General features: G+C 36.0%; 1 protein-coding gene across 6 annotated transcripts in view; it reads right to left on the minus strand.

Moving 5' to 3' along the window:
* LOC106869304 (pleckstrin homology-like domain family B member 1) overlaps window positions 1-17,612 on the minus strand; it is a 462,567-nt gene that overhangs the window by 130,464 nt on the left and 314,491 nt on the right. For all 6 annotated transcript variants that reach the window (XM_052967731.1, XM_052967733.1, XM_052967734.1 and 3 more), the window contains 2 exons: window positions 12,328-12,453; window positions 11,102-11,239 (listed from right to left, as the gene is read on the minus strand). In XM_052967731.1, coding sequence (XP_052823691.1) covers window positions 11,102-11,239; window positions 12,328-12,453 — 264 coding nt within the window. The remainder of the gene's footprint in view (window positions 1-11,101; window positions 11,240-12,327; window positions 12,454-17,612) is intronic.

Raw genomic sequence — 17,612 nt, forward strand, 5'->3', positions numbered from 1 at the left:
TTAGATTGGAACCTGGTGTAGCCATCCGGTTTCACCAGTCCTCAGTCAAATCGTCCAACCCATGCTAGCATGGAAAGCGGACGTTAAACGATGATGATGATGACTGCTTAATAATAAGAACCATCACTAAATATATCTGAATGGGAAAAAAACAGCAAATTAAATAAAAATAGAAGAAATTAAATAGCTGTGTGATTGAGAAGTTTATTTCCTAATCATGTTGTTGCAGGTTCAGTCCCACTATGTGGCATCTTCTGCAAAACCAAAATCTTGTGAGTGTAAATTTAATAGACGGAAGCTGAAAGAAGCCCATCATGTGTGTGTGTGTGTGTGTGTGTGTGCGCGCGCGCACATACTTGTGCATGTGTGTGAGTGCATGGGTGTGTGTGTGTGTGTGTTTGTATCTCCTTGTCTTCACATGTGATAGAAATAAACATGTCACTGTCATATAGGTAGTGCCCCTTGTTCCCAACCTTCCATGAAAAGAAGTCAGGCTAAGAAAAAATATTACCTTACTTGGAAACAAGTGAAGATTAGTGATAGGAAGGGTATCCAACTGTAGAAAATCAGCCTCAATGAATTCCATCTAACCCATTCAACCATGGAAAAGTTGTCATTAAAATGTTGATTCACGAAAACATTTATACACACACAATTTTACGCTAAATAGACAAATGCTCCCACTTCTGAGCCATGTTACTCCTCTTGTGTATCACTGAATTACAAGAAGAAGGGCAAACTGGTACATATGGTTATGGATCATCATTTGTTTCCACATCAAGCCATAAAGATTCCTTGAAAAAGCACTGTGTTGGGAGCAGTGAAATCTCCACTTTTGGTTAATTTTATGGAATAAATCACTGCAGAAAATTAATAAAGTTTTATTATTTATTATTTTTTTAAATAGTTTAGAGGGTGGAAGAGCAGGTGCACATGGCTTCTGCACACCTGAGGCAGATGTAACAAGTATGGTTGATGTTCTTGAACAACTGAAAGTTGATAACTATGAACTTCTAGACAACTGATATTCTGAGAAGGAAAGATTGGGCCAAGTGGGAGGAAAGACACAACAGGGGGTGGGGTGGGGGAGACTGGTAATTGGATATGTTATGAGATAAGTCAGATCTGATGAACAAAGGTCACAGAAAGGCAGTAGAAAAGGCAGAGAGAAAGAGAACAACACATCAGTGGGCCAGAGGCTGGTACATATTGGTGACTTTTGTCTGAAGGTAGTCTATCAGTACTGCTGCAGATTTAGGAGAAGTTAGTGTTAACATATTTAATGTAATGAATTTTAAAGGACTAACTAAAGATAATCACTTGGAATTGTTTCCAAATGTAAAAAAAAAAAAAACAAGAGAGACAATTTCCTACATGCTTCTGCCTTATTAATCCTCATCAGTACAGCACAAACTTCACTGTAGTGATTGAAATGGGGACTGTCAATAAGAAGAAGTACAATACTGTGCAGGTGTAGGCATGGAAATTAAAATGTTAAAATTGTGGTTGCGAAAGAAGTGACGAGACATTCAGTAATAAAATGCAGAATACTGCAAAGGTGTGGACAATGGAGATTAACATGTTAGAGAAAAAAAAAAAAATGATACGGATGAGTAGTTTAATTAACCATTTTTACAAGTTGGGCTGAGTCAAAAAAATAGCTTCTTTATAAGGTTCAGGGTAGGGAATGGGTTAAAGTTGTCCTGAAACATGCTGTGTGGCTGACTACATTCTTTTTTCTGTTTTATCTGGGTCATAAATTTTGGGTGTATCTACTGCAATTGATGTTCAACTCAATTCTTACTTATCACTATTGCTAGTTGCTGATAGTAGAAATACAAAGTGCAACAGACAAGTCTATCATATTTTACATGGTCATTGGTGTGGTGCTAGTGAAGTGGATGGTAATGGTGTCTTCATGTAGCTAATGTTTTAATATTTTTTTTGGGGGGGTTTGGACTAGTGCACATTATGCATTTGCTATTGAAACATTTATTAACCTATAAAATGTGGGAGGTTTTTTGCTGCAATTTGTAGAAATTACAGTTTGTAATGAAGGTTCAAATCAGAATTTGATGCCACATTGCAGGCTGAGATCACATTTTGTCAGTAATGCTCCCTTAATCCTTCAAGATGTTCATCAAGGATCTGTCAGCCCCTCTTTTTCACTAATAATCATCTATTAATGTGAAATACATCTATATATAACTGCTCCAACAAGGGAGCCTCTGTATAGTCACTCAATCAGCTAGAAATAACAGTCAAAACTCTCTAATTACACTTTACACATATCAAAAATTCAAACATACATTAGTGAATGTGATCTTAGTTACACCGCGAGAAACAGCTGGAATGTCTTTGATCACAAGTCTGCTAAACCTGAGTCTACAAGGGTTAAACTACAATATTTTTTTAATTCAATCTAACTAGGGAGCTGCTTTAAATATAATTTAGAATTGTGTTACATGCCTTTCTGTTCTGAGTTCAATTCTTGCTGCAATTAAGTCCATCTCACATGTACAGTTACTAAAATAAGAATCATGTAATTAAACTATTTTCCTGCTGGATGACAAAAGAACTACTTAATTGACTAGTTTGGTGGGTAGGGGGTAGACCCCTTTAGTTGACTAAGCCAGAGGGCCATTTAGTTGACTAGTTAGGAGCAAAAGAGCCATTTAATTGATATTTAATCCATGTTTATAAATATATTTGTAACTTGGTGCCACTAAAGTGATGAATTATTAACCCAGTAATATTGTTGTGTGTATGGATGAGAATAGCTGTATAAAGTGCCAACTACTTTCAGGAGATGGAATCAATGGAAAAAAGAGAAACTAGGAAAATGTAGGATGAAGACTAATCACAGAATGTTGAGCCTCACAGAAGATTAGAAAAGAAGAAAAGACTAAAATGACTTTAGAAAATATTTGCATAATATATAAAAAAATATATCAACACACAACTATATTAAAATATATTTCTAAAAAGAAACTTTTAGATGTAAATCTTAACTTGTGTTTATTTATTAAAAATAACAATGCAATTAATAATGTTTCTGATAAATGAAGGTAGAGAATAGCAACATCCTTGTTAAACATTAGAGAACATTGAAACTGATTAAAATGATGTTAATCAGCAAGCTCATTAGTAAGAGCTGTACAGAGATTTACTTTGATAAATTGTGTTAGAGATTTCTGATAAACTAGAAAGTTCCAGAAAAGAGAAATTACATTTCTAACATCGAAAATATCTTTGTATCAAATTACTGATTTCCAATATCAATGTTTCACTTTATTAATTGTCATCAAATTTAATTACCAACTGCATGGGAAATGGACATTAAATGACAATGATGATGGTGACGATTTTTAAAACAGAAATATTTCTTTGATAATCAAAAAGTGTAAAGTATGTAGATAGGTGAGGGATGTGCAATGTTGTGACTTTTATAGCTGTGATTGGTGTTAACTTCCAGAATATAACAAGTATGTCAATCAAAAGATGTTGTAAAGGAGAGGGCAGCTTAGACTAGGAATGAAGAGTACAGAAAGTGTGACAAGCTAACATGGGAGAAATTGGTGTACTGAAGGTGGTGTGTTGAAAGGAAATATGAGTATTAATAACTATAGAGTTAAGTGTGTGAGGGCAAAGGGGTGTGTGTGTGTGTGTGTGTGTGTGTGTGTGTGCGTCATTGATCTCTATTGAATGATTAAGTAATGGGAAACAAATAACACCACCAATTTTTAGACAGATATAAGCATAGATACACATAGATATTTGGTTCTAATTTCTACATAATGGAAAATGGTGTCCCTACCAGCAATTAATATACACAGAGCAGAGCTAATAGACTAATGACCAAACATAGGTGTGATTTCTGTCACTCCTACGTTACAAGCAGTGCTGCTCCAGGCAAACAGAAACATAGAACTACAAAGATGAAACCCATGGATAGTTATAACTGAAGAGGGCCATACAAATGTGTGTGTGAATGTCTGTGCACATGAATATAGAAGCTTAAAAGTTTAGCTGTCACTTGAAAGTGAGTATGAGATGGTAGCTTGTACCTCACTTTTGTTAGTTGTTTTGGATGACTATGTAGTTGCAAGTAGACACAGGCATCTTTTTAGCCTTTCTACACTTAACTCAATGAAACATCAAGGATGTGACAGCTGGTGGGAGAGAAGGCGGCACCAGCATTGAGCTGGTACTCATTTATAGCTGGATAGATTGAAGCAATATGAACTGAAGTGCCTTGCTCAAGGATACAACACACTGCAAAATCCAGGAATCAAGCTCATGATCTTATGGTCGTAAACCCAACACTCAAATAGGCCACAAATACACATACGCAGGCATATGTAAGTTACTAAAGGAGTTATGGCACAACTGAATTGGGAAGAAAATTAACCTAGATGACAGAGAGTTGCCATTTATATCATGTTAGAGTAACCTGATGCCTTCTTCATAGTGAGACAACTACAGGAGAAACCTTAACTAAGAAGACTAAGTAAGCTCAATCCGGAAAAAGCCTTGACAGAGTTCCATGCTCTGTAGTCTGTGGTTGCTAAAGAATCTAGGAGTAGATGAGTAGCTTGTGTGAATTATTGATAACCATGTACACAGATGCCATCAGCAATGTGAGTGTTAGGTATGAGTCCATGAAGAAATTTGACATTCTCAAAGGTGTCACTCAGGGCTTTGTTCTCAGCCTGTCTCTTATTTTTTATAATTCTCCAGGTTATATCAGACAAGCTTAAAACCAGTTGTCCATGGGAACTCTTGTAGTTGAATCTGCGCAAGATTTAGAAAATTAATTCTGAAATTGGAAGCAAAACTAAGAATTGAGATGCCTTTATGTAAACTATCAAAGACTGAAGTTTTAGATAGACAGAAAGCAGATAGGACTTTAATTACTGCCTTCTGGGAAATGGCCGTGCAATATGCAGAAAAGGTGACAGTAGATATCCCATGAGGTATACACAATATAAACAATAGATGCATAAGAGGTAAGTTGATAGAAATAGAGACTTTGTGTGCAACTTTGTAAGTACAAATGCTGTATGGTAGTGAGACAGAGGCCTTTAATGCAGAGAATTTATGAAAAATGGACAGTAATGAAGCAAACCATTCTGTTTGGGATATATAACATTAATGTGTATAAATGACACAACATGAATGGGCAGAGAGAAAAACTGGGTAAAAAACAAATCAAATGTAGTCTCCAAGAAAGACCCGCACTGGTAGGGACATGAGATGCATATGGAGGTCAGTAATGTAAAGAAATGTCTCACATTTGAAGTGAAAGGAATCTGTTGAAGAGGAAGACATGGGACTAAGTGGAGAAGACAGATCTCAAAAAACTGAGAAGAGGACAAAAGACTATAACAAGTGACAAAATGCTATGCTGAAAATCTTCCTGACCCATGCAATTATACAAAAATAAATAAATAAAATGATAAATGGTGATAGAAGTTGGGATGATTAACACCTACATTTGGACCTATCATGCCCTTTAAGTTCATGTTAAGTTTCCCTGTCACCAACCAACTTTGTTACTATTTACTACCACTATTTTTAAGACTCACTTATTTATCACTTACTTCTGCTCTCCGATCACTTTCGCTTTTTCACATTATTCTCCCTTTTTTCACTCCTTCACAATTCTCATTCTCTATCTCTCTCTCTCTCTCTCTCTCTCTTTCAATCCCTCTCAGAATAGAGGCAACACAGAGAAGAGGAGATTCTCCTCAAATTGTTGTTTGGGAGGAGATAACCTCTCCAGTGTTGGTGCCATAATAAAATGTTTCCCAGTATATTCTGTCAAGTTGTTGGCAATAGGAAAGACATCTAGCTATAGAAATTATGCCAAAAATAGAACATATGAATGTGATGTGATTTCTGGTTCATCTAGGAAGATGGTAACTCTGAATATGAACTGATTCAGACTGTGCTTAACATCTAACACATGCTAGCATGGAAAAATGGATGTAAAATGATAATAAAGTCACATACACACAAAAAAATTTCTAAAATATTTAGGGGTTCTGTCTGTCTGTCAGCCTGCTCCTATCTCTCTCCAGCAAGAGACCCGTTTCAGCCCCTCTATCAGAGTTTAACCCCTCATCATCAGGAATAAAACCACCTCCCTCAATACCCTGCCACTTCTCAGTTGAGGGGATCTTTGTTTTGCAAGTTACTTGATGACTTTACCAGTACCAGTTTCCAACAAAAAGCATTCAGTACACTCTGTAAACTGATTGGCATTAGGAAGAGCATCGAGCCATGTCACAGTTGATAGTAGAGCTTAGTGCAGTCCTTTAGCTTGGCATCTCCTGAGAAACCATCCAACCCAAGCCTGCATAGAAAGCGAATATTAAATGATGATAATGATACACACACACACACACACACACATACATACATAAAAAAAAACTCAGTGAAATCCCAATGGTAATCCAAAAGAAGCAGAATTCTAGGAAATTACACCCACACACACACACATGCATACACAGGTCCACAAACATCATTCACTTAGCAACAGTTGTCAGACACAATTGTAACTTGTGCTGCTATACAAATTCTCCAGGTTTGTCAGTAATCTTCAGATCAATGTTCCTCACAGAAAGAAACAAGAAATCAACAGCAACTTTTATAAGCATGATTAGATATTTTTTTTATTGATAGGTTGCTAAGTCAATTGCCTCTCACAGAAACCAGATTCAGAAAATAACAAGAAAATGAATTACAAACCAAGCCAGGAATGTTATCTTTATCAGTTACCATGGATTCTACAAGTCTGCATCACCATCATGATAATAATAATAATCAACAAGATAACAAAACAAAGAATTTTGTTTTCTTTTCTTTCTACCTAGATTCTATTATCCTCATTCTTAGAGAAGGAATTGCTGAGGAATAGCCAGAGCAAAGGTGGTGCTGAGCTTCATTATATTTGGTTAACTTGTTAAGATAAGATTGACTTGGTTTGTTTCTTTGAACAAATTCATTTGTGTGGGAGAGAGAAAGAGAAAGAAAGAGGAAAATGAGAGGAGAGAGGGGGGAGGAAGGAAAGTAGAGAGAAGGAGAGAGGAAAGAGAGGAGAAGAATATTTGAAACTTGTTTTATTGCTCTTTAGTCTTCCGCCAGCTATGATCAAGCAGACTCTCTAAGGATGGCATTCTAACCATGAGCAACCTGTGTTTTTAAGCACCTTTGGCCCCACTCCCACAAAAGAAACAGTGTAAAGGGGACTACATTATTTAATGTGCTGCCCTTCTGTTTTTGAGGGTTTGCTCTAGCATCTCATCACTACCATCCTATCTTTCCAGTTATACCCATCCACCCACTCTCATTAAACACAAGGTGGCTATGTATTATCTCTATAGCAAGACACCAACACTATCATAGCCTCTCAGCACCTGACATGAATCCACCCAACTCCCAAACACTCCCCCTCTCCACTAAGTCAATGGGCTTTTTCGGTTTCTTTCCTTTTTCCTTTTCCTCTCTTGCAAGTTACTTAGCAGCTTCACAAGCGTTGGAGGTACAATAGAAACACCCAGTATACACTGTAAAGTGGTTAGTATAAAGAAGGGTATCTGACTGTAGAAACCATTCCAAAGCTGACATTGGGGCCATTGCATCACTGCATCTTGCTGGATCATGTCAAACTGTTCAACCCATGCTAGCAAGGAAAATAGATGCTAAATGATGATGTAATTTCAGGGAGATATGGCTGCTATTTCAAGCTGATTAAGAAAACACTAGAGGTACCTGTACTGACTTGTGTTTTTCAGCTATTTTCCAACAGCATCACATATAATAAGCATATTTAGGTTCCTTTGTGTTTTCTTTGTTTCAAAAGAAAAAAGAAAAAAAAGCAAAGTTAAAAAATTTTGGATGTTTCTTTCCTTACCATTTCTAGACGTGATATAATTTTGTAAATTTTTCCATTTTGCAATTCTGCTAAATACATTTTGTTTGTACGCAGAGAAAAAGTCAATCACAGCATACAAACCACCACTGTACCACATACAATTAACCACCACATGTCAGAAATAGAGCAGCAAAAAGAGATCAACACATTCTAACTGCAACATTGCCACAGACAATTAACCACTGTATGTCAAGATGTGCATTGTTGTCTTCTACTAAACAGAGGCATGCTGTAGAGAGCATTTAATCATTCAGGCTGTAACCTAAGGGCCAAAGAGACACCTGGATCAGGGCTGACTTGGGACTTATCTAACAACGTTATCCCAAGATTCCTCAATACCAGTTTTAATAGAACATAGGTTTGCATCTATGTGATATTAATTTACTTAGTTTTATGTTTTCAGTCCAGAGACTTAGTATTTGCAAACTAGAAAAATACATGTTGGAAGTTAAAATTTAGTGTTGTGGATATGCAACATGGAACTACAAAATGCTAAATGGAACTACATGGTACTACAAATTTCTACAGCATGCTGTTATAGGATTCTTTAACAAGGAACAACAAAATACTATATGATGGTACAAAATGCAACATGGGACTACAAAATTCCACAGCATGGAGTTACAAAATGCTACGAGAAGCTGCAAAGTTCTACAACATGAAGCTATAAAATACATAGAGTTATAAAATGATATAACATGAAGTTACAAAATGTGACAAATCCTGATATCCCAGGCAGTTATTTCTCAACATGTATCAACTAATTAATATTGACTTCTATATTAGACTTACCTATTTTTATATTACTATATATATATATATAAATATATATACACATACACATAACATTATGTGAGAGAGAGAGAGAATGTGCATGTGTATACACATACATACAAACATAAACCTCCACAACATATATACTTTAACACAGAGATATTCTTAAGAAATTCTAAACTGAACAAATTAAAACTGTTATGTTTGTTTTAATAAATTAAATAATGAAAATAGATTTTTGTTACTGTTGAAATAATAGAACAACTCCATCATTATAGCCACTCCTACAATGTTACAACTAAACATAAGGTTAAATACTTGGCAAGCTAATGCTCATGCCCATTAAGAGCAACTACTACTACACCGTATAGTAGTTTACTACAGATGAATACTTAACAAGCTATTGTTCCTGTTTATTAAGGGAGATTACTAAATTAGTTTACTATAGTGTATAGCAGTTTAGTTCAGTTGAAGACAGACAGGTATCAATAGCAGTTAATGAACTCAGGTGTGGAATTTACTAATATTAGATATTACATGTTTGTTTGTGTCAATTTTCACCCAAGTTGAACCAACTCCACTCAGTGATTCCACACCACTGCAAACAAAAACTGACTGCACTCACTGATCACAGATGTCCAATGTGGAGACCATCAACTAATCACAATTCTAATACTGGATACCATATATCTGCGAGAACCAGATATTGATTTTAAATCCTACTTGATTATATAACCTCACTGTTTACAAACAAACAGGCACCATCCAAGTGATTGCCATTAATTTACTTAAACACACATTCCACTTTCTGGCTTTTAAATGTCCTCTCGCTCTTCACTGCATTTTCAATTCCTACTATAACAGCCTCTGCTCTTCAGAGCCATCTGGCCTTATGCCACCACCACTCAAGTATTCTTATTCCACTCATCTCTTCTCTTATCACTTTTGTTGTGTCTACCCCATCACAAGCCTTACACAAATCACTGACCAGTCCCTCCGTCTAAGAATGTTATCTCTCTGGAATTCCCGTCTTGATTATATCTTTCCTAACAAAGGTTCAAGAGGAACATCAATCTCACTGGCCTGGTAGAACCTGTAAAGGCCATGAGCATTGTCCCTACTCTCTAGACACAGCATGTAAAAATAAAAAAAACATCCCAGGAGGGCCACAAGTATGATCGTATTGTGGATAATAGAGTATATGGCCAAACCTATAAAGGTGCTTTTCAAGCAGGAGCAATGAATTGAATATTGATAGTTGATACAAATTCTAAAAAATAAAGAAGGAGGATTTGATAGAGATAAAAATGGTCAAACACTTACAGCTTGAGTTAAGTTTGCTGCTCTCATTGTCCATGTCTCATAGTTACACAGCAGAATGGTACAAATGAGAATCTACTTGATATAAATTTTTGTGCCCTTATGGATCACCAATCGAGAACAACAACAGAATACCATACACATCTATCTCATGTATACTGACTTACAGCAATGAATGTGGCACCAGACTAATTGATTTGCTCAACTTCTTCCAGAATCTTGTTATTTTGAGTATGATAGAAATCTTTTCAGATGGTAATATGCCAGTAAATAAATATGATGTCATCATCAGAATATTTGAGGTGAGTGACAATGAAATCTCATCTCACAGTGTTACTTAAGTAATTCTCTAGTGCAATCTCCACAATCCAGTTAATGGTGTTGTTGAAGAGCATTGGAGAAAGAACAAATCCTTGCTGGACACCTGAGCAAATTTGAAAGAAGTTGGATTTCCTACTGTAACAGCAAACCTTTGTTCACGTAGAATTAATATAAAACATTACTGGTATCTAAATTGCTACAGCTACTATACTAGTAAAGAAATGTTAAATGCACTAATAAGGAGGACTCTACACAGTCACCATCTTTAAAAAAGCAATGATACACTGGATTAATGTCGTTCATGATATCTAACAAGAGAAGCTGATTGGTCATGGCTAGAATAGGTCTACTTGATAAGAGCTGGCTTAGGGCTGAACAGTAACAACAGTCAATGTCCTTTTGTATAACTGATAACACCAAATAAGCAGAAATAATATCAATAGTTTTAAAACTAATGACTGGGATTGTAGAAAAAGCTGTTTCAGGAGTAATTTGAAGACCTTGTAAACCCAGTTCCCTTGGTTGATGTCTATAAACAAGTTTTACTAAATTATCATACAACTTAGAGTTATCTAGGTTAAACACATCCTCTTTGATTTGATATCATGTTTATATAAATCTTCATTGATTTGGTATGGGGTTACTGCTTTGTCCTATGAAATGTGTTCCATCTTTCAAGATCTCAGCGACCAAAGCATAGTCTAACACAAGAACTAAGGATTATGGTAATTGACACAATCCACTTACTCTTTCCCGTTCCAGTGCTGCTTTTTCTACAATTTCATCATGTTTTTTCTTGAGTTGGTTGATGAGTTCCTGCTCAACCTGTAACTCATTCATTTCAGTCTGGTGTTCCCCTTCTAATAAGGCCTGTTCCAATTCCAACTGAAAGAAAAACAAAAGTGGAGATTATAACGATTCTTCATATGGGTAGTGTTGTAGATGTGCAACATGGAATTACAAAATGCTAAATAGAACTTCATGGTGCTACAAATTTCTACAGAAATGGTTTGACTCATAGCCACATACATTTGTAGGAGAGAAAAGGGTTTGACACATGGATGTGATCATTTGTGAGGAAGAAAAGTGGTTCAAATCATAAGTGAAGATGTTTGTAGAATTACTTTGCATTTCATTGCTTGTTGATAAATGTAATCATAAACCTTTTGAAATAAAAGTAGTGACTTATCTTTAGAACTTGTATTTAATAAATTATTGACTTTTTAATACACCTGAGTTGGGTATAAATGTCATACATTTATGTCCTACTCTCCTCTGAAACACAAACAACATGGAGTATTGCATCCAGGAACAATCTTTTAGTTATTCAGAAGTGTCATTATCAAAATGTTGTCTTTTTATTTATATCAGAAAAGTATTTCAGCATTAGCTAGTAATAGTTATTTTGGGCATGTAACAAAATCACTCACACACACACACACACACACACACACACACACACACAGAGTCATTTTAATATTCACTTTCTAGGCTTGCATCTGACTAAGCTTATTGAGATAGATTTTCTATGGCTGGATACCCTTCCTGTTGCCAACCCTCATCTGTTTCCAAGCAAGGTAATATTTCTCCCAAGGTCAGATATGTTTTCACAAAATATTGGAAATGAATGGCACTGCTTTCATGGCACTGACACTCATTTACAATTATTGTGATTCCAAGACAAGGACACACACACGCAACATGTTTCTTTCACTTTCTGACTACCAGATCTATTCACAAAGCTTTGATCAACCCAGGGCTATAGGAGAAGGCACTTGCCTATGGTGCTATGCTGTGAGACTGAACATGAAACCATGTGGTAGGAAACCAAATTCATTAACCACACATTATGATCAACAGATTGATAGCTTGACAAACAGACAGATAAAGATGGATGGATATATATATATATATATATAAACAGAGAGAGAGAGAGAGAGAGAGAAAGAGAGAGAGATCAAATATTAACATACTTCTCTGATAGCTTCATTCTCCTGGTTTTCAATTTCTACAATTTCTTTCTTCAAGCCTGCAATTTTCAACAGTAATTCTCCCTTTGATTTCTTCAATCTGCCCAGTTGACGCCACAATTCAGATTCCTTAGAAGAAACACAGAAATAGATTTCATACAGAATTGCAAATTCAATGAAGTAAAACTCATCAACTTCTGAGAAGTGATGGTGGTCTTCTAAGTAGTAGTGATACCAGTAAAATAATGAGGCTGACTCAACAGACTAGCTGTCAGCCACTTTATAAAATTGGGCAGAAAAACAAGTGATTTCTTTTTCATTGTTTTCTGACTTCTAATCTGTCTGCTGTTGACAAAACAAAACAACGAGGTGAAGTATGATGCCACACGTACAAAATATGCAATTATAAACCTAAAATAATAGTTCTAAACAGAATTCAATAAAGCAATATTGAACATTATAGACTAGAAAAGGAAGTGGTAAATAAAACAAGAAAGATTGGTTATTGAAGACTTTTGAATCTTGATTTGAAACACTGTCTTATGTTTTAAGGAAGTTTTATTTTACTTGCTGGGTCTGCAAGAAAGAGCAGTGCCCATGACCTTTGCAACCCTTCAAGACTGGTGTGATTTATACCACTGATGATCCTCTTGAACCTTTGTAAGTTAACACCTGTGGAACAGGCACAAGTAGGGAACATCAAAGAGAAAATTGTCTCAGTGAAACAAAATGAAGACCAGACAGTTCCGTGTCATGTATGATTCCAATATTAGTTTTAGCAGAGCATTCACCTCCAACAACATACATTCCCCAAGACACTAAAATAATTAAGTCTCTACACCAATTCTTGCCAGAGTTAAGGTAACAAATTTACAACTGCTACAATTATTCTACCTTATTTCCTCAGTGCTATACAAGGTAATATGTCTCGTCTAGATTTTTAACAGACTCTCGTCTCTCTCTCCCTCATCACATATTATTACAAACACTCATACACGAGGCAAAGATAAAACGTTAGGTCTGTAAGAGTTACTTCCCTTCAATTATTATCGCTAATTTAAAATTTACTTCGTTTTGCTCAGCAGCGAAAGTAGTTTTACGTCTTATTATACACACACATATATACCCTCGTTTCTAATCCGTGCGCACATGCGCACACACCGCCTCCCTGATTCTGATACCTACCTACAGACACACCTGGTTCTAGTCCCTGCCTACCTTGGAATCCATTATCAAACCCTCCAGAATATTCTACATTAGCTAAGAGAAGTAACCTCATGCTGGCTTTAAACTAAAACTGATCTTAATTGAAATGCTGTAACTAGTTATGCTATTAATAGTAGATGTTAATGGTTATGCTGAGTTCAGATCTTCCCAAAGTCAGTCTCACAGCTCATCCTTCAGTGGTTGACATAAAAAGGTATCATTCAAATATAGGGGTTGATATAATGAACAGCTTAGCAGCATTTCGTCTGTCTTTACAATCTGAGTTCAAATTCTGCTGAGGTTGAATTTACCTTTCCTTCTTTTCAGGGTCAATAAAATAAGTATCAGTTGAGTACTGGAGTCAATGTAATCAGTTTAGCTCCTCCCCGAAATTGCTGGCCTTGTGCCTAAATTTGAAATCGTGATTATTATTATTATTATTATTATTATTATTATTATTATTATTATTATTATTTAGGTGGTAAGCTGACAGAATTTTTAGCAAGCTGGGCAAATTGCTTAGCAGAATTTCATATTTCAGTACATTTTCAGTTCAAATTCCACTGAAGTCAACTTTGCCATTCATGATTGATAAAATAAGTACCAGTTGGGCTCTGGGGTTGATGTAATCGACTTACTCACTGCACCAAAATTACTGGCCTTGTGCCTAAATTTGAAACCATTATTTCAAAGACAGTGGAAGGCAGAAATTGTAAGAATCCAGACTAATAATGGTAGAATTGGAAGGGAACCGAACCAAAAAATGGCAAAAGAATCACAGGTTCCATCCACTCGGGGAACTATTACAGTTTCATCATCATTTAACGTCTGTTTTCCATGCTGGCATGGGTCGGACGATTTGACCAGAGCTGGCAAGCAGGGGAGCTGTACCAGGTTCCAGTCTAATTTAGCTTGGTTTTTATGACTGGATGGCCTTCCTGATGCCAACCACTTCACAGAGTATGCTAGGTGATTTTCACGTGGCACTAACACAGGGCTCTTGCAGGCTAATTCTCTTCTGTAGGGGAAGCAACATCAACACCTCTGCTGTGGAGGATGGGTCAGCAAGGTGTCAGATGTCCTTTGACATCTCCTATGTAAGGTTTAGTGTCTTGAGATCATCCTTCAGTACTTCATCCTATGTCTGCCTGGGTCTTTTTTTTTGACAAGGTATTGGTTGACCTTAAGGCTGCAGAAAAGGGTATTAGCCCAGGATGCCATGTAATGTTATCATAACTGGGACCTTGTGGTGACAAACAAACCTCTTAACCATTTGGCCATGATGTGCCTAGACAATACACATATAACATACATTTATGTGTGTCTGTAAGATCACTCATCATCTCCTTATCACTCATCCCTGTACCACTCACCTATCTACTGTACTATTTTGCAGCAGTAATTAATGAAAATAGAACCAGTTACTACATTTCATAACCTCATTCTTTCAGTACTGCAAATTATCACCCACTCCCTTTCTCCTGGTCCACATAACCACCCTGACTCATATTTACTATCAATCCTCTTCACCTTTGTTCACCCTCAATATACTTCCAAGCACCTTCACTCCTATTTCTATCCATTTTTAGCACACACTCCCACCTACATTCTTACAACTTTTTCCTGTTCATCTTGATTCCTCTGTCTTCAGGATGTCATCTATCTACCTTTACGGACAAGTTATCTTTAGTGTATACTCTGGTTCTTCATCTCATCCCCCCCCACTCACCCATATATAATGAAGAGTTATCATAGATCTTTTCCACAACAATAAAATAGTTCTTGTTCCTCCCACCACAGAATAACCTCTGAACAGCTCACATAAATCTACCTCTTTCATAATCCCACTCAGTTGAGGGGTCCATTTAGTCTAGCAAGTTGCAAAGTGACCTCACTTTTGGTGGTGCAACAAAAAAGGTACCCAGTACACTGCAAAAGTTATTGTCATTAGGGAGGGTATTAAGCAGTAGAAACCCTGACAAAACTGAAACATTGGAATAACACTGGACCCTATTGAGTCATCAAATCCATGAGTAGATAATATGATGATGGTTTATATATATATATATATATATAGAGAGAGAGAGAGAGAGAGAGAGAGAGAAAGTAAAGACAAAAGATAATTGGAAGAAAGAAGAATTGTTGGTTCTGCAGATTATATCTGTATAAGTTGTCTACAGACAGGTAAAAAGAAAACCAGTGGTAGGAATTTTTAACACATATATTGACATAAGTGTTGACAATTTCTATCAAGCTATGATTAATGAGATTTTCAGAACTGACAGAATAAAATGGGAAAGTATTTTGGAAGTTGACATAATTTATAATTCTAAAGCTATGAATAATTAGAGGAGAATTTAGTTCTTCTTAATTGTGTCATAGTACTTGAGATACGAGGAAGGACTTAGAAATTGAATTATGACAAGTAACAAATAACTCTTAAACATAAGAAGCACAGCAAATATAAGAAAACAAATATTTAAAAGAAGCTAATTTTTAAAGCCTTCTTTCATCTTCTTTATAACGTTCATTCATTTTTTTATTGTTTGTTTCTATAGCTTCGCTGGTTTGGATTTATTTGCAAGAGAGAAGGTGCTAGTGAAGTGAAATGGCTCCCTTCACTCAGACATGGTTATGTGGTTGGTCCAATTAACCTGAAATACCAAGCCTAAGAAGACTGAAATATGTCCAGCATTGTCACCAAACTGATAACTTCCACGGTTTACTTCCCCTGCCTTTACAGACTAGAATCACTCATTAAAATAATTTTCTCCTGTTATAACCCCATTCAGAATTAAAATACATTATAGGAATCTATGTTGATATATTACTGGTGTGTTATTTTATCAACACCAGAAGGACAAAAGTTGACTTCTGTGAGATTTAAGAAAATAATGCAGGCATGTTTCCTGATACTAACAATTCTGCCAATACAATATTTTTACCTCACAACAGGTACAATTTTAATTACAGTTCCTCAGGTAGTTTCATTTTTGTTTGTAGTTTGAATAAAAAATGCCACTACCTGCATCATGGTTGAGTTAAGGCCAAATTTGGTTGTAACTCCAACATGATGCAACCTTGACAAATAACCAACCCAAATACTTAAAACTTGATATCAATAAAAAATATTACATCCCATTATATTTGGAGTCAAGTATCAATAAATAAAATTGCATTTATATTAATAATACTGAACTTGAAAATGTGACAGTTTATTCTTCTCTTATAGCGATTTCTTTAAAGTCAATCACTTGTGTGATTTACTGGTCAATGTGTTGATTCAGCAGACCTATGACTGTCTAACCATGGCCATCCTATCTGTTTGTTAGACATAGCATATTTCAAGTGAATTAGAAGTCTTCTTACATGGTCTCTTAACCTGCTAAAAATAGCAACCAAATATCCTTCAAATGACATCCTGCTATCTTAAAAGAAGGAAGGACACCTTTGGTAATGTAGTTATCTCCTGCAAGAAAAACAGGATGGCAATTCCTGGCAAATGTCTTTGATCACATGTCTGATGTATCAAGGCTGACCTGGGGTTATACAACAAGAAATAAAACAGTGTAACTATAGATACATTATCCAATGTGTTCCTTTTCCAACGTGAGGTGTGATTTGAGGAAGATTTGGCTTCTATTTCTAGTGGACTGAATAACAATATAAAAGCTTCCTTGATGGCATGTATTGTTATTGTTAATGGTGTTAGGAATCCTTTATTGGGACTGTTGAAAGAGAGTTGCAGGGATTCACACATGATGTTCCATCATCTAGGTCTGTCAAACCAGGGGAACATGCAGTGCTTCACACCACAACATTTTACTCTGTAGGTTTGTCATATAAGGGGTACCTGAAGTGTATCACACTAAACATTCCACCCTGTGAAGTTACTTGGATTGTGTTAAGAGAGCAACATGGAGCCTTGGTTAGTTGTTGACAGTTTAAGGTAGAAATTGACAAGGAGTTAGATGTGGGTGGGAAGACTAGATGAATTGTCTAGCAATAAAGGGGCAGTCATATGGATTGGCTAGCATTTGTGAGAGAGAGAGAGAGAGAGAGAGAGAGAGAGAGAGAGAGAG

This window comes from Octopus bimaculoides, chromosome 5 (assembly GCF_001194135.2).
Source record: "Octopus bimaculoides isolate UCB-OBI-ISO-001 chromosome 5, ASM119413v2, whole genome shotgun sequence".
NCBI classification, from domain to species: domain Eukaryota; kingdom Metazoa; phylum Mollusca; class Cephalopoda; order Octopoda; family Octopodidae; genus Octopus; species Octopus bimaculoides.